A 27,523-nucleotide genomic window follows, 5' to 3' on the forward strand; every position below is an offset into this window, starting at 1 on the left:
AAAACCAGCGAAAAGGATGCATTCACAAGGTGGAGAAGTACATAGGACAACGCTGGACAAGCGTTGTCCTGTGTACTTCTCCTCCTTGTGAATACGTCCTTTTCGCTGGTTTTCGACATACCATGCACCAACTGGCCCAATAAGCTACGCTTCTTCAATATTATGTGAGAGTTGTCCAGTGTCATTTAGCGGCTAGCTTCGCCTAATTCTGTACGGCGCGGAAGAAGTATCTTCAGGGCATTTCATTTCTCCTGTAACGCATCACGACGAAGACGTCATTTCAACATGCCTAGAGACACTCACATCAGTTAATGATAGCCTGGAACATGAAAATTTGTTGACATTTGACTTTTCTACCCTCCCTTTTTTCATCCACCGATTTTAAGCGTTTCTGACTTCAGTAATTAGCGTAAAGGAAAGGCCAGCTAAGTATTCACTTCCTTTCTTTACACGAATTTTTTCGGTGTTCGATTTTAAGAAGATGGCAGACCGACGTGTTGAAAGCACGGCTGCTCCGGAGTGGTATCATGGTCAGGTTCTTTTGGTTGACACTAGCATGACGAATCTTAAACCCTGTTTTCCTCTTTTTTCTTGAGAATTTAGGTAATGACACAAAGCTTACTTTAATACTCTTTACACCATCTTAGTCTCAGGCAAACAAGTCCTCAGGTGATTTATTCTGGCCATGATACGGCCTGTGCAGGCTTGTGTTTCCTGTCACATGTTTCAGTTCGCCGCTGACACTGGCCCAAGGAATTTTACCGTCTGAAGTTGCCGAAATTGTCATTATTCCGAAAATTTACGGCCCTCCTCGTGGAAGGAGAAATTAAAGAAGTTATTTTTATCATATTAGAAATAATGCTTAGAGAGAAATAAGAAAATAATGAATTTTGTTTACTTGCAGCAGGCCTTCTTTCACTGCCAAGAGCGCTGCTCGCTGCAACTATATAAGACCAGGACACTTAAAACGGGCCGCACATAAAACGAACACCCGCTTATTATGAACGAGCGCCGTGCTATCTTGGAAATTTGTGTTGGGGCAATGGCAATTCCTCTCAGATAACACGAACAATTTTGGACGCATTACTCGGTTATAGCGAACCAGCTAACGCCAGAGAATCTGTCCTCGCTTCGGCGAGCACGGCATCGGCCGATTATCTGTTTTTTGAGCAGCGTCCGCTCCGGCGGACGCAGTTCTTGCTGCGACGCGCGTCTTTTCTTTCCTTTTTCTCTTTCCTCTGCTCTTTTAACTCTCCTCTATCTCCACGTGGCAGCGGTGGTGGCTTGGCTCGAGCCAGTAGCAGGCCCGTGCAATTTCCTTTTCATCCTTCTCTCAGTCACAACAACAACAACAACCCCCGAAGAGAGCACGCTTACTGCAAGTGCCGAGATCGATCCTCGCGATACTGCCTCGCGATACCGCTTCGGATAGAACACGCAGCCCACAAAAGGCAATAAAAAGGCGGCATTTAAACAGTAAGCAACTGGTGGCCAAGCGCACCTGGATGACCTACAAGGGCAATTATTACCTGCGTGCTGTCCACGTGGGTAAAGCATCCGAAATGGACGAAAAAACGCGGTGGGCGCGAGTCAGGGACATCGTCGAATGCGAATCTACTGCCCATCGTTGTGCATCAACGACATGAGAAGCCTGAATGCCTTGCGGGTGATGCTAGTTCGTGGCAAGCGTCGCTTGCCCACTCCGTTAAATCTTTTGCGCTGCTACCATGTGCAGGCAGCGTCATAAAGCGGACAGGGGAACTGATACAATCTGTACGACGCGCACTGGGCTACTTTAGTCGCTGCATGGGCCTAGAAACTCGATATGAAGTTCTCGAAAACACACATAATAAGACGCATATTTATTTCTGGCAACGCGTCGTTCATATATGGCTGCTCAGATTTTTCCCTCAGATGACTACGTTTCTGCGGATCACAAACATCGCATAGCCGCGCACAATGACGCCTAATTGAAAGCCAAGTGGGACTACTCTTCAACCTCGTTAGGAATCTCATTAATGGGGCCGACCGGCAACCAACTGCCGGAGGCGCTTCAGTCGCGATTAGCTATATACCCTTCCTAAAGCCGCGGAGAACATTACCGCCGTGGAGAGCCGGGGAAGAGCCGTGGAAAAGTCATCTTTGAACAAGTAGACCCGCATAACGCACTTTTTTAAACAAAAGAACGCCACTTCTGCCGGAAATATTATTTTTGGCTTTTATAGGGAGAGTGCACTTACGACGAGCATCCGATATAACGTGCGAAATTCACGGGACCGTCAGATTTGTTATAAGTGGGCTCGACTGTATTCTGAATGTTTAAAATGTTTATAAGCCGACGAAAGGCAGTCTTGCCTGCAGCCTGCTGTGTCTATCGACTGATGACTTCCAGAAACAGTTACAAACTAAGAAATGCAGGAAAGATTTCTTGTGTGCATGTAATTTTAATGCCGACGCTAACCGTTCATGGAGCACGACCAGTCCGCAGTTGGCTCTGAAAGCAATATGCGAAATAATCAGGTTCTTGTATATGACCTGATTTCACGATCTGCTCTACGTACATGATGAAATTTATCCCCGCGCAATATCTAGTGCCTGATAGCTCTCTGGTCCGGATGACGTGCATGAAAAAAACCAATGGTTTAAGTCCATCACTCAAAAGACACCGAAAAATGTGGATGCAAAAGCATCAAAGTGCAAGCCGCGAAAACGGATAATTGAACTCCGTTTACCGTCCGGTAAGAAACAAACGCCCATTTATAACGGCTTCAGGGTGCGTATATGAGCAGAAAAATAGGCGGGGGCGCGTACGGGTTCTCCACTGAAGGCACTTTTCAGCAGTAACTACCAGTGAGGTTCTGGACTTCAAAAATACTTTTCTCGCCCGCGGCAAAATTTACGCGCTTAAAAATTTGTAAAAAAAGCTATCAAGTTGGATTGTATAAGGAGCCATTTGACGCATTCTTATGCTGATTACCTCTATCCGTAGTCAACGTCTGTAAAAAAGTAACCCTTTTAGAACTTTGTAAGCCACTTTCCCGAAAACTACTGTTTTTAGAAATTTAAATATATTGACCATAAACTATGGCAACTGATTATAACGGTAAAAGTTGTTGTGGCTTTAAGAATACAGTAAGTTATGCAAAAATTCATTGAAGCGCACAATGTTTTATTTTTTAATGAACTGAGAAAACGCGAAAAATTAAAAACTGGTTTCATTAGTAAAATAAAATAACAATGAAAATCATATTTATTAAAATATTTTTTGTGTCACTGTACCCTGTTTCGCGCTTAATTTAATCTTTTTACCCACAGCCAACTTTTGCGCTTTCGCGGAAACTTGAAATAGCGCTTACGAGAACAAAAGTTTTTTTTTTTTTTTTCCAGGAACGTGCTTCAATGAAATGCTATTCACTGCATCGCCAACATCCCAATCTTTTATGTGTAGGATATTGCAATCACCCCGTTCAGCCCTTGGGCGCGGCCGTTCAGCCACCTAACCACGTGACTGACGTCACGTGGTGTCACATGGTGACATAACGTGAGACAAAAAAAGGAAAAAGAAAGAAAGAAAAAAAGGGAAAAAAAAGACGGCTGAGCATGGTGGCGGTTGCAACCGCCCCATTTCAAAGGGGGCGCTCCTATCCATCCATCCATCCATCCATACGTCACGGAGGAAAAGCTGCTTAGAAAATCGAGTGCCGCCAAGCAATCTTAAAGCATTACCTGCAATCTTAAAGCATTACGATCCTAACACGGATGGACGATGCCCGCACTGTGGGGAGACCTGTGATATCTTACACATGGTGTGGGCATGTACTCAAAATCCCCACCTCCCCCCTTCCCCTACCCCTTTCAGAGAGGCATGGGAGACTGCCCTCCTCAACTGCTCCTCGCTTGAGTCCCAAGGGGCTCTAGTGAAACGGGCGAGAGACGGGGCATTGTCATGCGGTGTCCCGGACTAGGGACGCCGACCATGTAGCGGAGCCACTCTGTGGATCCCAAACTCTATTTCAGAAATTAAAAGTTTTCACCACCACCACCCAAGCAATACCTCGCGCAAAAAGACCGCGCAATATGGAACGCATTCTTGGCTTAACCAAGCTAAGCCTGGGCATCTTTGTTTTTTTTTTTTCAATACAATCAGTAGTTATCGCTTCTGCGTCTAGAAAGGTTCGCGTGAAGTTACCCCTACCGGTGTAAATGGGCTAAAATGATGTATACAGTCGAGCCCCAGGGGATCATGGGAGTAGAAGGCGGGTGCTTTTAATATGCGTTAGCGTCAGTGGCCTCAGACTTCTGGTAACAACCAGAAACATGCACCACCCACAAATTCTAGGATGTATGCGAATCTGCGGGGCATTGCGCGCTGGTATTAAGCGAAGAATGTGTTGCCGATCATATGGTTCTAGCATTAATGCCGAACGCTGTACCGATACAGTAGCAGCTTCTGTAAGCACTGCCCGCTGTATGGTGGCCCCGTTTGGGCATACAGAAAACTGTGGTGAGGACGCTGTCCCATCAGTCGTTACTAACGGAAGATAAGTGCCGGGCTCAGTGTGCAATTTAGGCTGCCTTGAACATTTCTCAAAATATGCACCTACGGACCTATCAAGAGTGGGTCCTAAATAAAGTACATCTCCCCAGGGAAATCGGATTCTTCGTTTCAAATAGGAATCCAACCCAAAGGTGACGCTACAAAATCAGTCCTAAATCCCGTTGATTGGTTGGTTGGTTGGTTGCGACTGAGAGAAGATAGAAAAGGAAAAGTGCACGGGCTGTGCCGACTGGCTCAAGCTGAGCCACCACCGCTGCCACGTGCAGATAGGAGAGAGTTGAAAGATAAGAGGAAAGAGAAAAGGAGAGAGAGTAAAGACGCGCGTCGCAACAACCGCGTCCGCCGGAACGGACGCTGGCTGAAAAAACAGATACACGGCCGCAGCCCGAGGGCTGCAAACCCGCTCGTGTGCTGTGCGATGTCAGTGCACGTTAAATATCCCCAGGTGGTCGAAATTATACCGGAAACCTCCACTACGGCACCTCTTTCTCTCTTTCTTCTTTCATTCCTACCTTCCTTCCTTCCCTTACGACGTGGCTCAAGTGTCCGCCGAGATATGTGATACAGATACTGCGCCATTTCCTTTCCTCAAAAACCAATTTACCCCGGAGAGCCCCAACTGCGCATGCGCGATGAGCGAGTGTTAGACAGTTACTGCGTAATTTCCTTTCCTCAAATACAATTTTCATTTTCTTCATTACGGCCCCTCTTTCTTCTTTCTCTCCCACTTCATCCCTTCCTCTACAAACGGATGACGCGTGTCCACCGACATATGTGAGACAGTTACTGCGTAATTTCCTTTTCTCAAGTACAGCTTTCAGTTCCTGCATTGCGGCCCCTGTTTGATCTTTCACTCTGACTTCCTCCCTTCCTGTACGGTATGGTTCAGGTGTCCACCGAGATGACAGAGAATTACTGCGCCATTTCCTTTCATCAAAAAGCGCTGCGTTCAAAGAGCAAAGCATCGCGCCGAACGCGTGGTGGCGTTCCGTGGACTCCCTAGCAGCGCTACAACACGCTGTAGCGTTCCACTCCTAAAGGCGAAGCTTAAGCGTCAATAATTAGCAGTTAATTATTAGTTAGTCATTAATCAGTACTTAGCGATTAATTAGTAATCTCTTAACACTTATTAATTAGTACTTACTTACGTGTGACATGATCCAGTGGTGACGTCACCAGTGCCGCAGGGGCAGTCAAAGTGGTGCAGAAAACGCTTTCGCCTCTACGCAATTTAGACAGTCGAAGTTCCCCCTGAGATGCCGCCGCCGCTGCGATTGCCGCGCCGTTGCTTGCGCAATTATACTCGGGATGGCCATTGGTCAAACCACAGCCAATTCTTTCTTCAACAACCAACCATGGAGTTCCAGAGATAAATCAATGCATGAAACCATAGACCACTTCCTGATGTAAACAGTGTGACGTCAAAAAAGTGTGCCCCGATGGGCAAAATCGTTGACTTTCGGTTATGAACCGGTTTCTCTGGTGCCGAGGGCTCCCCCACCGCCTTTGTTCCCCGATTCGAAACGCCTCGTAGCCTTTCTTTTCCCGGTGTGAGCCTTCTCGGTACGGCGCATGTTTTGCCCATCGGACCAGAAATACGTGCGCTGATAACGTTGGCCGGGAGAGGAACGCGATCCTGACGAACGCTGATGGAGGCAGCGAGGTTTGTACAGCGTCGATGGTGGTGGTGGTAAAAAAATTTATTGAAAAGGGACAGGAGGTATGTTTGGATCAGCCCTTAAGGGACTGACAGTCTTTCGACATGCGTATCCAGGATCGCCCTAAAGAATTTTGGCAGTACATAAAAAAAAACAGAAAGGATGAATTGTCTATCCCGCCACTCGATCACAACGGAAGTATCGTTCATGATAATCTGGAGAAAGCCAAGTGCTTTAACACGTTTTTCAGCTCAGTTTTTTCTGCTGAGGACAGCAATAGCCCTGCCGATTTTCGCCTTGCCTTGAACTGTACGGAACGCATGGAGAACATTGAATTTGATCAGCGAGGAATTGTGTCGCTCTTAGAACGCTTAAAAGATAACAGTGCCACCGGTCCGGACGGCTTACCCACGATCCTGCTCTCTTCTTGCGCTTTTGCGTTGTCAAGGTACCTTCAAATTCTTTTCACAAAGTCATTACAGGAAGGCTCCTTGCCTGATGAATGGAGGCTTGCTAATGTTGTACCTACACATAAATCGGGACCTAGGAATGTTGTTTCAAATTATCGACCAGTGTCCTTGACCAATGTATTATGCAAAGTTTTAGAGCATGTGTTTTATACTAGTATTATGAATCATCTTAGTATACATTCATTATTAAATACTAATCAACATGGCTTTCGCAGTGGTTACTCGTGTGTCACCCAGCTTACCGAATTTGTACATGACCTGTCAAGTGCTTTAGATAAGGGATATTCTGTTGACTGTATTTTTCTAGATTTTAAGAAGGCCTTTGACGTTGTATCACATGCCTTATTAATACAAAAATTATACTGGTACAACATAAATGAGAACGTTATTAGGTGGATAAAGAAATATTTGAGCGTTAGGCGTCAATGTGTTGTTGTCAACGGGAAACAATCGCATGAGGTGGCTGTAACATCAGGGGTGCCTCAGGGATCCGTCTTGGGCCCATTACTGTTCATAATTTACATGAATGACATCTTTTCAGGTATTTCTTCATACATGCGTCTTTTTGCGGACGATTGTGTATTGTATAGAATTATTAACGATCAAAGTGACTGCGATGCATTACAACAGGATTTGTGTAAAGTGGCCCAGTGGTGTGAGAACTGGGGAATGCATATTAACTTACAAAAATCTGTACATATGTGTTTCACTAAAAAGAAGGTTCCCCATATTTTCACTTATAACATAAATAATAGCAGACTGCTTTCAGTGTTGGAATTTAAATATCTTGGTGTATATTTAACAAGTTCAATGTCTTGGCATCGTCACGTGCATTTCGTTACTGCCAAAGCCTGTCGTGTTTTAGGTTTCCTGCGACGTAACGCTAAACTTTTCCCTTTAAAGACTAAAGAACTGCTGTATAATACAAACGTTAGAAGCATACTTGAGTATGCTTGCACAGTCTGGGATCCGAAAACCTTGCTTAACGTTCAAAAGCTAGAAAGAGTTCAGAATTTGGCCGTTCGTTTTGTTTTCAATAACTATGGGCGATATTTTAGTGTAACGAGCGCGAAAAAATCTTTGGGTTGGGACTCACTTCAAAAACGTAGGAAAGTACTGCGTTTAAAATTATTTCATAATATATTTCATTCTAGAACTGCAATAGACAGAACCAAATATATAGCCAACCCTGATTACGTGTCTTTACGTAGAGATCATTCACTTAAAGTTAAAGAATACAGGTGCCGGACTGACCTTTTTAAAATGTCTTTTTTCCCCAAAACGGTTTCGGAATGGAACAAGCTGCCTGAGGAAGTAGTGTCCATATAATGAAATGATTCATTTTCTTCCATGCTGTGACATTTTTTTGTGTATAATAATTCCGTGTTCTTTCTATCTCATTGTTATCTTTTTTTTTGTAACCACCTGCACGCGGTGGCATTTGTGTACTTTTTCTTCTACCCCCCACTGTAATGCCAGCCAATGGCGCTGTGGGTATGATGATAAATAAATAAATAAATAAATAAATAGATCCTTACAAACACTAGGTGCAGGTCCCTAGTATGGGACCCCAGTGGCGGTGGCCGCCGCCCGGGCGCGCCCGACTAAGGCTAATGTCCATTAGATGATTAGTTAACTAGAGGCAAAAAAGTCGAAAAAAACATTGAAAAGCGCGCACGTCGATAAAGTGAGTGGACGAAAAAACAGCCGTGGACGGCAAAACAGTGGAAAAGTAGGCAAAAGAGTGAAAATAAAGTTTGAAATGAATTGAAATGTATATTGTGAGTGATAATTCATTAAACAAAAATTTTAATTGACAAAGGTGAAATAATTAATCAGGAAAACCATTGGTGCAGGCTAAAGAACCCCAGGTGGTCGAAATTTCCGGAGCCCTTCACTACGGCGTCTCTCATAGCCTGAGTCGCTTTGGGACATCAAACCCTCTAAACCAAACCAAACTAAGCCAAAAACCATTAGATGGTTGAATAGGCTGGACGGGAATATAGTAAGTGGACGGGAAAGCAACCACGGCGCCAAATTTGAAAAACTAAAATGGTTGATATTAAAGGAGGCATAATCAGAGTAAATAAATCAATGTATAATTAAAGCATACGATAATTATAGCCTATTTTGGTGGTTAAGTTTATTTACAAACTAAAAGAGATATATAGAGAGAGGCAAAGAGAGGCGAAGAGTGCGGAGGAGGCGTCAATGCTTTCGCATTCTGCCAATGCGAGTCACCGCAGTGGTCTCTAAATTTTTCTTCGTTTTTTTTGCATTCGTGCATCTGCTCAAAACAACCTACACGGAGTGCTTCAATATGAGTGCCAGAAGACAGAGCCGGGTACAGGCCATGCAGCCTCGCCCCAGTAGCTTAGTGCTAGCAAAGGACGTATTCGCCTAAATTAAACACCGAGGCCGAAAATATCGGGCAGTGGGATTCGCTGATATTTGCTGCGGATATAAACGTGCCCGGCTCAGTTATCAAAGGTTATCACAAGTACGGTTAGCCTGTGACGACAGCATGAAAAGTACCTCGCGGGGCTTTCGAAGACAAATTCGTTTTATGTGCGAGTTCCCGTCGACGAAATCTGCCCGTTTGTACCAGACCGTAGTTGCCTTCTAATCGCCCTTCGTTCGTTGACTCATACAGAAAAAGCTTCCAACATAGGGCAAAAAAAAAAAAAAAGAGCGACAGGAATATTCCGCGTGTCGCGCAAATGGTCGCGCAATGAAGAGAATGACGATATACCGAACCCACTGTGTATCATTTTCTTGCGACCGGTGAGATTCGATTTGGTACCACATTGAGAACCATATCCCTTTAGGACGGCTCCAACCTGCCATGTTTTGGAAGACGATAATGCACAATTCTTCGTACGCGCCTACTTTGCATAAACCTCGCATATCACGACCACAACGTGTAACTCTCATCCGCGCACTGTAGGGCATATACCACATTACTGTTGCAATGTTATGACTGTTGTATCGAACGCTGCGACAAGTCGACGGCTAGAATTAGCTTTTGATCGTTGGAGCAAAGGAGGACCGACTGAGCTTTGAGTTCGGATTGGCTTGTAATAAATCCCATCAAGAACAAGCCAGCATGTTCGCACTTATCGCCTTTTTTTCTCGTAAGCTCTGGAAGCAGAGCGACAGAAGGAACTCGCTTCTAATTGGCCGTATCTCTTTCGTCACAGACGGGCTGAAAGGGCTGCGCTCAATTTGAGCGGCATATCTGGCGTCCTCTGATTGGTCAGTGAGAAGTTGGTAGGCGGTATCCAAGCATTAACGAAGTGCGAACCGCTCCTGTTTGGCTGATCTGTCAGCCTTGACTTCCTTTATATAGCTCATTTCAAAGCTACCTCAAAGCACTTCCATCCGCCTATGAAGCTATTCTACCTTGAAAGTGAGGCAGCGCTTCTCAATTTCTAAGGGCGCAATACCAGGGAGAACTGGTCACTCCGTAATCTGAGTTTCCACTGCAGAGTGAGCGCTAGTATGTACGGCCGCCCTTTGAGAGTGTCCATTATGCCCGTAAGTATTCCCTCGGGTACAATTGTGTCAGGTCCTGGTTAATCAAAATGAAAGAGAGGGTTAGCTTTGGGCATCGTTCGATATTCAGTCATTACCATGTCATAAATGTGATTTCTGCATTAATTTCGAAATCCAGTAAAAGACGCTGATGATAGTAGGGATGCTACCGCTTAGCTATGTGTATGTTGCGGCGAACAAATACCATATAAAAGTACTGCTGGCCACCACAGTCCACCTACAGCCTTCATTCGATGGGTAGTTCTGGCTCCGGGAACACGTTGCCGGGGTCTTCTGGGGGAAATAAAATATCATAAGCGCGGTGCGCGTAAAATAGCCTCAGTGCGCAACTTGAGTGCCTCTCTGCGACATTGACATCTCGATGGGGAGCAGATCTGTATGGTGGTGGTGGTGAAAACTTTTAATTTCTGAAATAGAGTTTGGGAGCCACAGAGTGGCCACGCTACATGGTCGGCGTCCCTAGTCCGGGACACCGCATGACAATGCCCCGTCTCTAGCCTGTTTCACCAGAGCCCTTTGGGACTCAAGCGAGGAGCAGTTGAGAAGGGCAGTCTCCCATGCCTCTCTGGAAGGGGTAGGGGAAGGGGGGAGGTGGGGATTTTGAGTACATGCCCACACCATGTGGAAGATATCACAGGTCTCCCCACAGTGTGGGCATCGCCCATCCGTGTTAGGATCGTAATGCTTTAAGATTGCAGGACAGAGTAGAGTACCTGTCTGCAGGCGCCTTAAAGTTCGCTCCTCCGTCTTACTCAGCCCCTTTGCAGGGGCCGGGAAAAGGCGGTGGATGTCGCTATAATGCGTTATAATTTCCTTGAATCGCAGCAGCGGCTGGTTAGTCTCCGAGCCAGAAGAGCTGGGATGAGGAGCCCGGTGAGTAAGCGCTCGGGCAGCCGCGTCAGCGGCCTCATTACCTCGTAAGCCCTGGTGGCCAGGAGCCCAAATGATTCTTTTGGGTGTTGGATCAGTGGCAGTCCGTCTTAGAATGCAAGCAGCTAAGGGGGAGATCTCCCCTGCCAAGTAATGATCACATGCTTTTCGGGAGTCCGTAATGATGATTCTCGAATTGGCGTGGGCGGCAGCAAGCGCTATCGCTACTTCCTCGGCTCGCATTGAATTCGGGGCTCGAAAAGAGAGTCCATCAACGTGCATTTCCTGGTGAACGACAGCGGCCGTGTAAAATGGCTTTCACCCTGGGCTCGCCAACTCCTGAAATCTTATTGTGAGCAAGAAGTCCACGATTGCCCTAAAGCTCTGGTTTAGAATATGATTGCACAATTTATTCCGGATTCGAGAATGAGGCTGTAAAATTTCGGAAAGTTCTGTGTGCTGAGCCAGAACTTAAGGAGTATCTTATTTATGGCTGCTGTAGCTTAGGAAAGGATCAGGTGTGTAATTTCAATATCACTAAACTGATGTTGCCTACATACCCGCGTAAGCACGCAAATACCCCCTTCTCCCCTTTCAACACCGAACTTTGTAGAAGGTCGTAGTAGTGGTGGAAGAAACAGGACAGAAAGGATCTTCCATTAGCCATCCGCACGTTTCAGTAAAACTATTAGAAATAAAGGCAGCACTTTATATACAAATTCTTGTGTTTTGAATGAAACTAAAAGCCAGAAAGCGCCCGTCCAAAAGTCATCGTGAGGACAGAAAAAGGTTAAAAGTGGTGGCAGTCTAAAGGGGCATCCTGAAGCTAATGTCTCAGCGTCTACTGCACTACTGAGCGTGAGCGTTAACAGCCGCCGCCATACGTTTTTTTTTTTTATGCTTACATCCCGCGCCATTTCCATAAAGTGAACGTAAGAAATCTCAAGCTTTCAACTGTTGTGGGACATTCAAGCGTACTTTACAAATCAGCCTTTTAAAGAACTGAACGCCTTCACCGCCTTCCCGTCATTCGACTCCCGTTATGCCAGATGCGCCTGTGACCTGTACTGCAAAGTTCTAAGATCTCTGGCCTGTACGACTTCACTGTTGTTTGCACACGCTTCACCCGCAGTATAACCCTCACACGGATGTGGCCGTTGGTGCTAATGGCGAGTACGTCCTCTCTGGACCTGTGGGAAACATCTTCAACTCTCTGGTCCAAGCCCTGCGTTTCAAGTGAGTGGACGATTTGTTGCTGGTGACAGGGTTACTTCGGGATATCTGCCCACGTCACCATGTCCAGCGCGCAGAGGGGGTGCCTGCTCTTGGTCATGATAATAGGGAAGCATTTTTCTGCTCACTATTCTCACTAACAGCTTCCATCGCCATTAACTGGGGACCAGATCGTAATTATGGGAGAGACAACTGCTTGTGACGAATTTTACTAAAGCTTATTATTTATTCTCATAAAAACATTTCTGCAGCACTCTGACAATGCAAGCAGGGTGTAGGATGTGATAGGCACTCTTTTGTACGTGTAGTGCGCAAACAGTTTCTGGTGGGACCGTGATTCTCTTTCAGTTTAAGTTTTAGTTTATTACTCCAGCCTAAACTCATTTGTGCCGAAAATTATACGTCTACACACACGCACACGCACACGCGCCCACACACACACACACACACACGCGCGCGCGCGCGCGCACACACACACACACACACACGCACGCACGCACGCACACACACACACACACACACACACACACAAACACACACACACACACACACAAACACACACACACACACACACACGCACACACACACACACAAACACACACACACACAGTCATGCAGCGAATTATCTCCTATGTCCAGCTTCGTTCTGTTAAAGCGATAGGTTTCAGGACTGCGTTATGCCCAAAGTCCTGTGTCGCCGAAGCTGCGCCAGAGCTACAGCAGCGCCACCGCACCGGTTTCTCTCGTGGCGGCATCCCTGCCAGTCGCGGCCTGTGTTCGCCGCGCATTCTTTGTCTTCGCCTCGCACTCTTTTGATCGGTATCATTTTATGTCGTAGATATTACTCTCATTCGTATTCCTAATTACTTAACGTAATCGTGATGCGCGCTGCATCTACAAAAGTTATCGCGACATAAACTTAAGGCGGAGTTTAAGCGTCCTCCGAATTTTTACTGACCACATCCGGTTAAGTATTTCTTTAGTTCTGAAATGAAAAGGTATAGACATTGCCGTCGTCATCTTCCGAAGCCTAACGCAGGTAAAACTAAATGCAGGTTGCAGAAACGACAGGAAAGACAAGGCAGCGATAAGGTACTTGGTATAGGTCATGCTTTAATTGCTAGAAGGAAGGTATTACGAGGTTAACAAGGGACATGTAATAGTGTATTAGCCTCGTCTAGGAGTGCAAAGTAAGCTTCGGTCGACAGATGTAACCAGGTTATATTCACACAGCTAGCAAACATCCTCAGGCAAGGTGTCGATACTGGATAGGATAATCTCGATCAAAATATTTATGCGCATGTTTATCGATGAATCTTGACCTTTTTGTCACTGTCTCCCGCAGTTAATTCGAGAAATCAAACCCACTGCTGATAATTACGCCACTAAATAAAAATGGGAAACGCAAGTTTGCATGCTCCATTGTGCAGCTTCACCATCGCTCTACCGCCAGAGGTCACTACGGGCAGTCCGCAGCCCGACGGTTCCTGGACTGGCTGTATGGGCATGCTGCATCGTAATGTAAGTGTACTTCTCTTTGCGTTCCCATGAACATAAGTACAGAAAACCAACATTCGAACATGAATATTAATTCCAATGCCTGTTTTTGCATGGAATCTGGGCCACTCCACGTGAAATGACCCAGAAATTGCGCTCAATCGTATTAGATTTTCTGTGAAAAATTCCATTGTGTGTGGTAACACACTGGTGAAAATTCTCCTAGGTGGTTTTTGCGAATAAAATTTATTCGTGCCAAGGCTTCAAACTTAAGTTTGCCAACACAGCAAAACATAGTCTGAAGGAAACAGTTGTAAAATGTGAAAGTTTCCATTCAAGGGCATGATTTTTTTTTTGCCGGGAATAAAGAGCATTGTGCTTTTAACTATAGCGACTGCAAAGTAACACCTTATTTTCTCTAAATATGAAATGCCCAAAAATGTACAAAACATCTGAGGTCAGAAATTTCTTAACAATTTTGAACATCTCAGTGCTACTTCGAACCATTACCCCGCATTCCGCAGAACGTGAAGCAGCAAATAAAAACGTTTCGCAAGGCAAGAAAAAATGCGACGACAGAAAAAATTCTGAAAAAAAATTCTATTTCACGGCATTGCTTGTTGCGGTGGTCCCACTAAAAGTATGAAAGGTAGCTCGTTGCGTAGTACCATTCACTGTAACAAATTTAAGGTAGATTAACAGGAACACTTTGTTTTAAGCGGGATGCCTATTTTGTAAGTTGATAACCTGAGCCCTAATCCGGCGATATTCAGTACTCGCTCATCAATGCATCAGGATTTTGCGAACTTATGTGAATTTCTGGGCACATTCTTATTGCCAGACTTGCTTAAACCACCACGCTCTGCCCGCCACTTTTCATCATGTCTTCCTTGATTTCCGGTTTTCTGAGGTTTGGGATGTGAGCTGCATATTCATTGTATTTTTTTGCTTTCGAGTTCCTGAACAAGTCCCTTCCACTTGGAAACTTCTTGAGGGTGCATATCTATTGTTTATATGGTCACAATCACCACCTGCAACGAACCGTTCCTGGAATTTAAGGCCCTGCCCTTCGTGTTGCAATTATTGCTTCTATACGCCAGCCGAGCGTGCCTATTTTAGCGAAATCATAGTGGCTCGTTCCCTTGCCGTAAAGACGTGATTTCCCGTTTTATATTCTTCTACTTAATGCACTCGCAGAACGCCAACGGGTGCTTTAGCGAGGAGAGCCTCCATGCTAAGCATATGCTGGAGCGCTTCCTTCTATCTCTCTCAACTTATATGGGGTCTTTAATTTGTATGGTGTGCTGTTAAGATGATATTGTGTTACTGTGATATTGTGTTATTATTGTGATATTGTGATAATTGTGGTATTTAATAAAAATCAAACTTCAAAACATATGGCCTTTCAGTATATTCTATCGATAATCGATATCCTGCGCTCTCCATGCTGACTCTCCTCATTGGGAAAAGAAAGCACAGCTTGTTTTTTTTTTTCTGAATCCCTTTCGTATTCTACGATGGCGAGGCTCGGAAGCAATGGCGCAAAATCGAGGCGCTTGTCCTCTTGGGAATTTGTGCTGCAGGAGAGTGACCTGGCCATGGGTCCGTTCTTCCCTGCCACTGAGCGGCTCACCATCGCCAAACCTACGGCCGTCTTCTACCTCGAGGAACTGCGTATCCTCGCGGGCCGCACGACAGCGGAGGAGAGCAGTGTCTTCGGATACATTATGGCTTTTGACTGGATGGTCTGTATACGTATCTGGAACGGTACATGCTTCGTTGCTCAATGATTGTATACATTCATCGCTTCAATGTGAAATGTCACACGAAAAGTTGTGAATGTTCAGGTTCCTAATGCATTTCTACAAATCTGTCCCGAGCAGCGATAATCTGATAATCAGTGCTAATTATTCTCGCTTTCACTCCTCAGGACAGAACGAATAGGCGCGGTTACGTCAGTTGAAACTTCTTGTGGCCAAAAAGAGTAAAAGATAAGGAACTATAGTTTTCGAACGAGTTTAGTTTTCTGTCGATAGTTATCTGTCGCCACAGTTAGCTCAATTGTACTGAACTACTAAGACCAAAAGAGCAACTGAACGCGGAAAACCAACCAAGAAGAATTATGAGACCTGAAGTAATCATCAACTTAACGGGTCTGCATAGACCAACACAAAATGAACCTGAGGCTGAAGCGAATCCTTATTTAGGTAGCCAACGTTCTGACTACAGGCCTCTTCGTCGTCCTTGAAGCTCAAGTAAGCGTTGTCAGAGTTTAAATACGCTTTTCACTTCGAAGAGGAAGGCCACGAGAGGGAGATGGAGAGTGGCTGGCAAGTGGTGAGGCTGAAAGTTGGTCTCAGAAAGGAAACTTGAAGCATTATTTGCCCAATCTTTGGGCCCGCTGGCAATGAGAAGAGAAAGCCCGTTGGAACTCGAAAAAGCTAAAAGATAAATCTGAACTGCACCACCAGCAGAACTGAATTGGTGACTGGTGATGAAAAGCGGCAAAACATGACAAATTGAGGGAAAGAGAACACCATAGCGTGTTCCACGTTAAGCCGTCAATGAGATAAAAGAGCTTTTAAAAGGAACTTCGGAAATCGTAAACAGCAAGTGCACACGGGAAGTTAGAAGACAAAAAGAAAATTTTGAAAACACAAGAAAATGAGTGAAAAAAGCAAGTTGAAAGCAACATGAAGCACGAGACACGCAGGTGTAGTATATCTTTCGTTTGGTGGCCTAGCTCTTATTGTCGCCAGTCCCCGCATTTGGACTTCGTGAGTTTCTCTGTCTGTTTGTCTGAAGCCGGTTTTTTAGGCAGACTGCTCACCTGCCAACCTGGTGGTGAGCAACCTGCCCACAGTGTCCATTCAATCGTGAGAGGTTTCTCAGCAAGCGTAACCTAGGTCGCAACCCAATCCAAGCAACCCAAGTTCCACCGATGGCAACACCTGCCTTTTGCCACTTTGACACTGTTCACCTGCCTACAGGGTTGCTTACTTGCTTGGCTGTAGCCAGTGGTAACGAGGTAACGAGAACTTGGGGCGCTGATTATGCGGCACCATCCCTACGTGCACCGAACTAAGCGGAATGATCAGCAGCGGTTAGGAGGAAAAGGTGATTCCAATGGTGCTTCCACAGCAGCGAAATGGAAGAAACTGTTTAGATGGCTACTAGGTGGTAGCTTGGTGCTAGCTAGCAAGGTCATAGCTCCTACTGATAGTTGATGTCATGCTACCACACATATTCGCGTTTGGTCTAGCTACCCGAATCAGCTGATATTTTTTTCTATACTTATTAAAGACCTAATTTCTTTGTTTATTTGTGTATCTAGTCTCTAGACAATCGCAAAACCTTACGAGCAGATCACTTCAGCACACCTGAGTACTATGAAAAAAGGATTCCAAATTGAACCAATGATCAAAGTATGAGAACAATATTTCACTTCACTAGAAACATCAACACAGGTATGAATGGTCTAACTCAGACAGTTCAGAAAAAAAAATATTTTGATGAGTGTTAAAGACTGATTGATGCTTCTGGTTACAGGTATGGATGTTCCTAAGCGTGGCACTGCTCATCGTATCTGCAGTGACTGCCCTGCTTAACCACCTGCACGCTACAATGTTGGGGCACCGTCCTTCTGTCATAAATCAGCTCATTGATGCGATGTGGATGTACGTGGAAAACCTGTTTTTAGAAGGTAATAGTTTCGAGGTCAAACCTTCTGGTTCTTTTTAGTTTTCTCGTGCTCCGAAAGAAAACTTTTTGTTTTAAAAACTCAGGTTATTTGTTAGAAAACATTAGGCCTTTAACAGTGAAGACAGAGCCTCATGGTAAAGCTCTCCTAGCGAGAAAATTCTGGTTTGGTAATCTTTATTTAGTCGTATATCTCTAGTTCATGAAAACAAAGTGTTCTTTATAGTCAGCTGTGACAGCGACCCGATATTTGAACGCATGGCGAAGTGCTCGTAGGAGACAGAAATGACCACGCCACATTTACTAAAAGATGGACCTTGACAGCTTTAAAAGAAACACGTTTCAACCTCAAAGGGTGGCTCCAAAGAGAGGTGCCTTCTTTCGTCATCTGTAGAGGGTGCCGTCACCACGATATCGGGACAAACTCACAGAATATTATTGTGGGCTTGTTTAATGAAACGAATCAGGCACTCCCAAAAGCTAAAACTGCCCTCTGTCGGCGTTGAGGTTGGGCAATGTTACACCTAATCATCATCGATGTCACAGCTGCGTCGCCACAGCAATCGTTCTGTATACCACCGGTAAACCTAGAGGTGAAAAAGGGGGCACAAATTTTTAAATCAAACTTTCTCATTTATAATGAAAGTAGGAGTGATCATCAATGCTCAAAAGAATACTGAACAAAAGGCTACTGACCAAAAGTCTACTGACCAAGTAAAATATCGCAACGCGGGGAAGTCACTTAAGTAGCTGTAGTTTGCTAATTTCACGCCCCTTTCAGCAAAATCTACGGTCTTGCATTAGCACCGGCCTGGACTCAGGCACCGTAGACTGCCATCTTTGCTTTCTTGATCAAGCTTATGCTGTCAATTCTTTGTTTTTACTGCTCTAAGAAATATGAAGCGTTACTGTTCAAACATATCTACGTGGATTTTATTCCTCGCGCAGCGTCGGCGCATGCCCCCAAGCGGAGCGGCCAGCGGATCCTCAGCGCCGTCTGGTGGTTGGCCACGGTGGTGCTGATGAACGCCTTCTGCGGACACATGCGCGCCTGCCTGATGATCAAGTCAGAGGTGGAGAAGATTGAGAGCGCCCGCCATCTAGTTCGGAGGCCGCAAACCGTACCGCACATGTGGCTTGGCACTTCCTACGTCTCTATGGTGGCGGTGAGTCATTTCGAAGACAGTGTTACTGTTCGGCGCGCTCCGAAAGGTCACCCAGTTATCTCCGTGGCCTTGCTTTTTTTTCGAAATAAACATTGTAGCATGTAGATTGGAATGAATAATGTAGATCATTGAGGAGGAATACTTTAGAAATGACTAACAATACTTCAGCTATATTTTAGCAATAGCAGCCGCCACTTCAATGATACTGCAGCAACGACTAAGCCATACAACCCATGCACCGAAAAGTCTAACTGAATACAATACAGAGTGCATAAAATGTACTGTTCAAAGTATATAATAAAGTTAAACGGTTTGGCTGGAAAGCAGCGGCTTCAACTTTCAGCGAGCTTGTGGAAAGAGTTCCCTGGTAAATATATTTTTGGAGAGGAGGAATAAACGCGTACTTGGACGAGACTGAAGAACGAGAAGAGGACAGGACGAGCGGTAACTAGCAACTGAAGTTTATTGGAAAAAAGACATGTTGCAGCAAAGGTTGCATCTGCGCATAGCGTACGTAACACCGTTACATTACGAGAACTGAGATAGTGACACGTGGAACACACGAGATAGTTAATGAAATAAATCGAAACGTACAAAAAAATAGCATTGAGATGCCCGTCACAGGTTTAACAGAAACCGGGTCTCTTTATCTAAAAGCTCCACGGAACGCTCACTCATTGCTATTTGTTGTTCGTTTCAATTTATTTCATTAACTATCGCGTGTGTTCCACGTGTCACTATCTCAGTTCTCGCAATGTAATTTTGTTACGCACGCTATGCGCAGGTGCAACGTTTGCTGCAACATGACTTTTTTTCAAGTAAACTTCAGTTGCTAGTTACCGCTCGTCTTGTCCTCTCCGCGTTCTTCAGTCTCGTCCAAGTCCGCGGTTATTCCTCCTCTCGAATATGTCAGACCAACTGGCCCAAAGCTTCCCCTTGTCGGTAAATATATGAACGGCGGCTGCATAACATTTCGAAAAAGAACGGCGTTTATCCACAAGCTTCGGCTACGGCGAGCAGCCTGCTTTCTTTGTGTAAGCCCAGGGAGTTGTTTTGATAAATACGAGGTGATGAGAGGCAGCGAGAGACAAGTATCTTCGTCACTCGAGTTGGGTCCAACTGATTTCTTTTCTGTCCCTTCTTCTGTGCTCCAGCAAGGTTCTAAAACATAATGCACGGTGTTCTTACTGGTAGCAAACTGTCTGTGTTAACATTGTAATTTTTTTCGACAAAATTTGCGGAGCGTCTGCTGGGACCAACAAAAGTAGTAGTAGAAGGTGTTCAATGAAGTAACTTTTTCCTCAAAGTCACAATTATCGTTCTGATTTTACACAATTGACGTCTCTCGAGCTCGTCTTCAGTGGTAACGAAATCTAAACTGACGCTTAGAAACTTTCTGCCGTGACGGCCTTCTAAGCTTCTAGTGGCAAAAAAAAAACAGTTCGATGGTCTGTGGGTGTCTCCTCGTATTCCCGTCGCTGCCACTGCCACGCTGTCGCTGCCGTCGCAGCCCACTGAAGCACATACCCTAAGATGGCGGATAATTTTTAAGGGGCAGCAGAAAAGACATAGCTTTTGACCAGTAACGACGGCTGCTAGAATCCCGCTAAAAACTTTCACATTTCGAAGAAGATCGGACAGAAAACTACACACGGATGCAAGCAAACATCTTGTTCAGCGACAGGAAGGCGTCAGCACAGCGATCGATTCACTTTCTCTAACAGCAGCGATGCTCGATCGAAGTTGATCAGCAGCGATGCTCGATCAACTTTCTCTAACACAGAGAAGGAACAAGAAGAGGGGAGGGGGAGGGGTTATAGCGCGCTCCAAGTTCCACCAGTAGCGGCATGGCAGCTGAGGCCAGGTCCACATTTATCTACACTGCTTGTGCTGGTTGAAGTTAGAGACGTTTTGCGTGTCATTACCGCTTTTAGCGTTATGTGCGCAATATTCCGACGTCACCTTTGATTATCAGTCCCATCGCTAACTCATCGACGCTGATGGCCAGACGCGCAAGCCAGTCGCACGTCCTATTCAAGGCAACCCGGATGATGGTAGCTTCCTTGGAGCGGTCAGCAATCCCCCACCTCATTACAAGACAACGTCCCGACGCGCTGTTGCAGCTGCTTGTCGGAAACCGGAGATCTGCGCACAGCAGGGCCCCGAAACTTGGCTCATTCACTACCGTAGTTCTACCTCTGGAGTGGTGCTTTACGAGTCAACTGTAGCTCGAGCAATAAAATTTACACTCTGGTCATACCATTCGACCTGCCCAGTAAAGTCCTGCTTGCCTACCAAGACGAATCGGGCTGCGGCCACCTTTGATTCATAGAAATTGTCTCTAAATCGTGCTACTGTTATTACTTGCGTAACCTTCCTTCCATCTTCATGCGTACCTCAAAACCTCCCTAGAATGACAGCTGCGAAAGAGGCTGGCGGAGTGCCAGCGCTACTTGGCAGTCTGTCGAGCCATCCCAAACGCAAATCCATAAAGCAAGCATAAATCTTTAGAGGCCATGCCCTTTGACGTTGAATGGATAGAAGTGTATAGTAGTAGCCACCGGTTACCTGACGCGCGATGCAAAAGCGAATGACCTTTCCCTCTGAGTGAGCCATCTTCAATCGCCAGGCCATGGCTCTGCATCAAAAATGCGAAGAGACGTTTTTAAGCTAGTCCATAAAGCCAACGAACGACAGCAGCCTACCATTCATATGAAAGTTGACGCGCAGAAATCCTCACAAAGAGACCGTACATCTTCTCCCTCCACTTATAATACAGCGACTTAGGAAGCGGCGAGGTTTACCTGTTTTTTCGTACACTCCAGAGAGGTATGGATCGCATAGTGGTGAACACGATGCGCATCTGCGGGGGTGACGATCTAGTTCTGTCCGCGAGCTAGTTCGTCGAAGAAGTGTATGAAGCCCGCCCGCTCAATACCTTGGACATCAAGAAACAGCCAACTACAACGTCGTTTCCCATGGAACTGTGGCTGTCGGTCAACACCACTCGCGGACGGCATTTGTGCATGCGGTGCGCCTAAACGCCTAATTTTTGCGCTGTCGCAACACCATTGACTTTGCGTTTTCACATATTATGGCCTCCCTAAACATGTTTTTATGCCTACTATCCCATTTTTCTAGGGTTTCCAATCTGGGAAGACCGCTTAGTTTAGCTTTGTTTTGCTGTCTTCTTTCGTTATTATTCATTCTCACGTAGGTTATATAGTACTGAGACAATACTTTGATTTAACGGTTGAATGAGGGTAGGTTCGTAATTAAGGAATAATGACAGAATCGTAACCCTTCGACACGCCTGCACTGAAGCGCAACAAAGAACCGCCCTCAGGCGCGTGAAAGGCGAACCGGAAAAACCCGGCAGTGAAATTAAAAGAGAGTAGCGTTTCCGCCACAACTACCATTGCTGAGTTCACCTTGCATCCACCTAGAAGTGTTCATTCGTTCGTAGCAGCATTATAAATGATAAAAAGAAACCTTTTTCATCATACAGTGCGATAAATAATGTCTGCGTTAGCAACTACTAAGGTTTTTCTTCATTCTTTTTCTCTTGCCGAACCCACTGTTGCAATGAGCTACCGCGGTGTCCTAGACATTCGCTTGAAAAGCAGGAATTGACATACCGTATGTTAGCCCCGCTTTAAACGCACGCGGACTCCTCTAGGGCACTGCCCCAGCACTTTGGAAGGGACCTATGCGCGCAGTATGTCTTGCTCACACGTTCTTTACGCGGATTGCGTCCGTCAGCGAGGATTGTTCTGTTTCTCCAAGAACACTTGTTGTCCTCCCCTTCGCAGGCTTGAGAAATGCTTGAAATACTGCTAACACAGCTGAATACGTTACCATCGGTGTATTCTGTTAGTACTGCTTAGGCTGCAGTGCGGCTGTCCCAGTGTTTTTTATCTTGCCTTGTAAACATCAACTGCAAGACTCGTCCAGGCTGCTGCTTAAAGGGAACGCTGGACGTACTATCAACGTTTAATAAAATGAGAATGAATGAAACGCCGGATTAAAGAGAAAATTACAATTTTAGAGCTCAGCTCTTAGGCGCCCGTTTCTGCGTTTCGTGGCGTCCCCGACGCCGTTGTCCGTTGTAACCAGGAGAGGGTAAAAGCGCAACCTCCTCCCCTCCTTAGCAAGAAGCAAACAAATTTGCGGGGGCTTAGCTTTGGTTAAGCCTGGTAGGTTGCGAAAGCGAGCGCAGCGCCTCTAACGGAAGGAACGCGGCGCGCCGCGTCTAAAGAAGGACCGCAGTGCGCCGCGTCTACAGATCACGCGTGGCTACCGGCCGCCATTACCCGACGAGCCGAGTTGGTAGCTCGTCTCTCGCTTCTGGTATGACGTCATGCTATAACGTCACTAGCGCCTCTAGCGGGAGGAGCGCGGCGCGCCGTGGCTACCGGCCGCCGTTGCGCGTCGAGCCGAGTTGGTAGCCCGGCTCACGCTCCTGGTAAGACGTAATGCTGTGACGTCACTAGGCATGGTATGACTTCAGGGGTAATTCTAAATGTCAGGCGTGGCTACCGGCCGCCGCTGCGCGACGACTGGACATGGTAGCCCATCTCTCACCCTGTTACGACGTCAGAGGTCATTCTAAAGGTCTAACGTGGCTACCGGCCACGGCTACGCAAAAGGCCGTTCATGAGCGTAGTATTGCTTTCGCAATAAAAAAAAGCAGCGCCCCACGGATGACTCTCGCCGGCGCGCGTCAAACCCCTTCCTAAGAATGTCCACCCTGAATACCATCAATCCCGCCGAGTCGCGCGAGCCAAAGCTCTCCATAAAGAATATGGCACTTTAGAGGATGTGCGCTGGGTGGACGCCGCGTGTGGTACAGACCGTTCAGTAGCTGTGGCTTATCATCCAGCAGCCCCCCCATTTACCCATTTCATAGACCCACCTTGTACCCCGGAAGAAGCAGAGGAAGCAGCTATAGCAATAGCCATTGCCCAAACCAATGCGGCTTATATACTAAGCGATTCCAAAACAGCCATTCTTAACTTCGCCCGCGGACGCGCCCATCCCCCTGCGTGGCAGATATTGAGAATGTGCACCCTAAATCCCGATAGGCGTATTGAGCTCGTGTGGGTGCCGGCTCACTCTGGCAATCCCGGAAATGAGGCCGCCGATAACATAGCCCGAGGACTTATTTGCCGGGCAAATGGCGACCCCAGCCGGGATTTCTCGAGGGAGCGGGCACACACGTTCTCAGAACTAACTCAACAAGCACGCCTTGCCCGTCGACTCTATCCCCCTCCCCACCCCCGCCTATCCCACTCCCAACAAATCCTCTGGAGGCGACTCCAGACCCGAACTCTTCCTACCCCTCAGCTTCTATCCCACTTCCGCCATGTTTCCCCCGAGTGCACTCTCTGCGGAGAACCGCACGCCACCCTAGACCACATCCTCTTCGGCTGCCCTGCCGATCCTCCCCCGCAGGGACAGCCCGCCATCGGTACATGGGAGGAATGGGAGGCCCTCCTTGCGTCGCAGGACCCGGACGCGCAACTTCGCTGTGTGAACCGGGGTGCCAGTGCCATGGCCCTACGTGGCCTGGACACATGCGCGTAATGTGAGGGCTGTGCGGTGGCCCTGAGACCTTGTACGGTCCAAACTCACTTGCTCAATAAAGTTTTCCAAACATTAAAACGGGATAGATGGAACCCTTGGAGAGCGACTAGCCTTGTGTGTGGCTGCCCCCTCTCCCACCGTTCGCCGACGCGGCGCGCGGGGGTAATGCCATCGATTTATAGATTGCCCGAGTCGTTTCTACGTGATATTGATGGAGAGGGCGTAGCCTTGCGTGCGCTGAGAGATGCCCTCCACCTCATCACTCGTGCGATGGCGGCGGCGCCGCGACAGAAAGTTCCAGATGCTCCTCGGAGCCACTCCCAGCCTTTGACCAATGAGGACGCGCGCACAGCGCGTGAACAAGAAAAAGATTGCATAGCCTACACTGTGTGTATGTGCACGCCTGCTTTTGCGCGAAGAACAGACAGACGTGGAGCGAGCTTATATAAGAAGGGCGTTGACTGCCCGAGCCGCGGTTCTCTCTTTTACTCTGTCCTCTTATCTTTCAACTCTCTTATTTTTTGAGGGACTGTGGTTCCTTATCGTGTAACCATGAGGTCCAATAAAATTCTCTTGAGTTTCAACTCTCTTCTATCTGCACGTGGCAGCGGTGGTGGCTCGGCTTGAGCCAGTTGGCAGGCCCGTGCACTTTCCTTTTCATCCTTCTCTCAGTCGCAACCAACCAACCGAGCCGCCGTTTAAGCTTCAGTGAACAAATTGTGTGTTGTTTGCTTGCCTCTCTCTCTTGTGGTAGTGCACTTTAAGTGCAATACTCCTTTACTATTATAATCTCTCTCAAGTGTGACTTTACTTTTAGTGAAGAGTTTCTTGAAGATGGAATATGTCTGAAAAAATAAAAAGCTGTCTTATAATTGTACATACATGTCTTGTTCACATTCTTTGCCTTAATCTATCGAAAAGCTGGAACACCTGATGAGCTGCGCTCAAAACTTTGCATCAGGAAATCACGCAATCGTCGGCAATTTTTTTTCTGCAGAAAAAATATTGACATTTTTCATTAGCACTTGCACACAGTAATCATTGCAGCCTTGAAGCTTCAATCGCTCGCTCTGGTACTCCGTCCAACTGTAATAAGATTCTTTCGTGTTGATATTCACGTTTCACATTCTCGTTAATTTTTTTGTTTCGCCGCTGAATGTGCAACCACTGCACGAGAAGATAAGCATGGCAGGAATTTGGGGCTTGTACTTCATATTTCGAGATCTCTATTAAACGAAATTCAGAGTGAATGAATCGCTAGCCCAAAAATGTTAAATGGTACAACATTTTTGTGTTGTTGTCACACTGCAGAACTCCACTAACCCTGAGTTGCGCCAGATCGGCCGTGTGGTCCGTGAACGGGGCACCGCGGTGCCAGTTGCCGAGATGTACGGCAGGCCTCTGCTCAAGCGGGTAGCACGAGGACAGGCCGCCATTATCAGTGATGCCACCTCGCTCGCCTTCCGGGTTTCGTCCGTATGCCGTGAGATCTCAGGAGCGGAGTTCTACCTGGCTCGGGAGGCCCTCGTGTCACACCCGCTCAACAGCTTTGCCCGCAACGATATCGATTCGAAACTCTTCGCTGACATCAACATGGTGTAAGTTTTTTTTTGATGACATTGTCTTTCTGTCCCTGTACAGCCCCCGTAAAAAGTACACAGCCCAAGCGGCTCGCTTGTAAGGTCTGCAGCAAGCCTCCGTATGCATCATCAGCGACTGTAATCAATCGGAACAGGAATTTCGTCGCGTCCTCAATTCCCCAAGTTTTGAACTGCCAGATATGCTAGGGAGCCGCGCAAAGAAGCTAAGAAAACCTCTTGAGCTGTATGCTTTTGACGGGGCTGTACATTAAGAATACGCATTACGAAAATCCAGAAGACTACAAAGCGAGAAATACGGTGGACGAAGCACTCGTCTTGTGTCCTTCTCTCTCTATTTCATCCTATTGACACGGGGCACATTTTCTGAAGCAGCAGGCACAAACCAGCCAGCTCTAAACCTAATATTTCAGGGATTCGTCACCGATTTTGGCTACCTTCCTCCAATGTTTTTTCCATCTTTACATAATTTTCTGCAGTGGCGTCACGCCTCTAGTATCTCGGAGGTTGAACCACGAACCAATGCCACGAACCAAGAACCAAGGGCCAATGCTGTTGTGGGGTTTGTTTACAAAATATGGGAGAGCGCAAAAACAGGAATGGAATGAAATTTTAAAAGACACGTAATTTGATCGCGATCCTTATCTTAAAAACAGCGTAATTTTCCTTACCATCTTTCTTAGAAAAATGAAATGGCTCTTCGTGGCTGCTCTAGCACTACTAAAAGGCGCTTCATTAGAAATAGATTTGTACATTGGTTTTTGAGGAAAGGAAATTCGGCGGTATCTGTCTCACATATCTCGGTGGACACCTGAACCACGCCGTAAGATAAGGGAGGAACGTGGAAGTGAAAAAAAGGAAGAGAGAAAGGGGTGCCGTAGTGGAGGTGTCCGGAATTATTTAGACCACCTGGGGATCTTTAACATGCACTGACATCGCTCAGCACATGGGCGCCTTTAGTGTTCCGCCTCTATCGAAACGCGCCCGCCGCTGTCGAGCTCAAACCCGGGTAGTCCAAAGAGGGCTTAACCACTGCGCCCTTGCGCCGGGTCGTTAGAAATCTGAGGTAATAATTTTCGGAATGATTTGCGCCGCGTTTTTCGTCTTCTCAAAGAAGTGCACGACTTTAACTTTTGTCAATCTTTCTTTCTATTTTATCCTGCATGCTTCCGCCTATGTTCGCTTCCACATGGTAAACACTATTTCCTGCTATTGCTATTTCCAGAGGACTGCTCTTTAAGCCTTTTAGCGTACACGTGTTTTAGAGCGCAGTAGTTTCTTTGGCGTCCACCGAGTCACGCACTCTTCGAATCTACCTGCCTTCATCCGCAGCATCGGGCGACTGATGGAAGCCGGATTGGTGAACTACTGGTGGAGCCAGGCCATGGGTGACATGAAGCGCTGCGGAGGCGCATCTTCCTCTACCTCAGGACCAGAGCAGGCGTCCACCCTGACCTTCGACGACATCTTGGGTGTTTTCCTGCTCTGGCTGGCCTGCGTCGGCGTCTCCTGCCTCGCCTTCATCGGAGAGTTGTGTGTGCCAGTCACAAAAGGGACTGCCCCGAAGGCGTCAGTCACGATGGCGCGCAGGCGCCGCTTTGGACGCCTTCCGAGGTCGTGGAGGTTCGTGTGA

The 27,523-nt window shown here is 46.6% G+C and overlaps 1 protein-coding gene across 1 annotated transcript; it reads left to right on the top strand.

Moving 5' to 3' along the window:
- The first annotated feature begins 1,505 nt into the window (after window positions 1-1,505).
- Window positions 1,506-27,523, top strand: LOC149336135 (putative glutamate receptor). The gene is made up of 9 exons (XM_089554082.1): window positions 1,506-1,544; window positions 6,602-6,664; window positions 12,244-12,347; window positions 13,775-13,865; window positions 15,425-15,586; window positions 17,391-17,544; window positions 18,489-18,706; window positions 25,604-25,890; window positions 27,223-27,523. Exons 1-9 carry the CDS (start codon window positions 1,506-1,508, stop codon window positions 27,521-27,523), a joined length of 1,419 nt encoding a protein of 472 aa, XP_089410208.1.

The sequence above is a fragment of the Amblyomma mixtum genome, chromosome 7 (genome assembly GCF_055824585.1).
Source record: "Amblyomma mixtum isolate Tamu chromosome 7, ASM5582458v1, whole genome shotgun sequence".
In the NCBI taxonomy this organism is placed as follows: Eukaryota; Metazoa; Arthropoda; class Arachnida; order Ixodida; family Ixodidae; genus Amblyomma; species Amblyomma mixtum.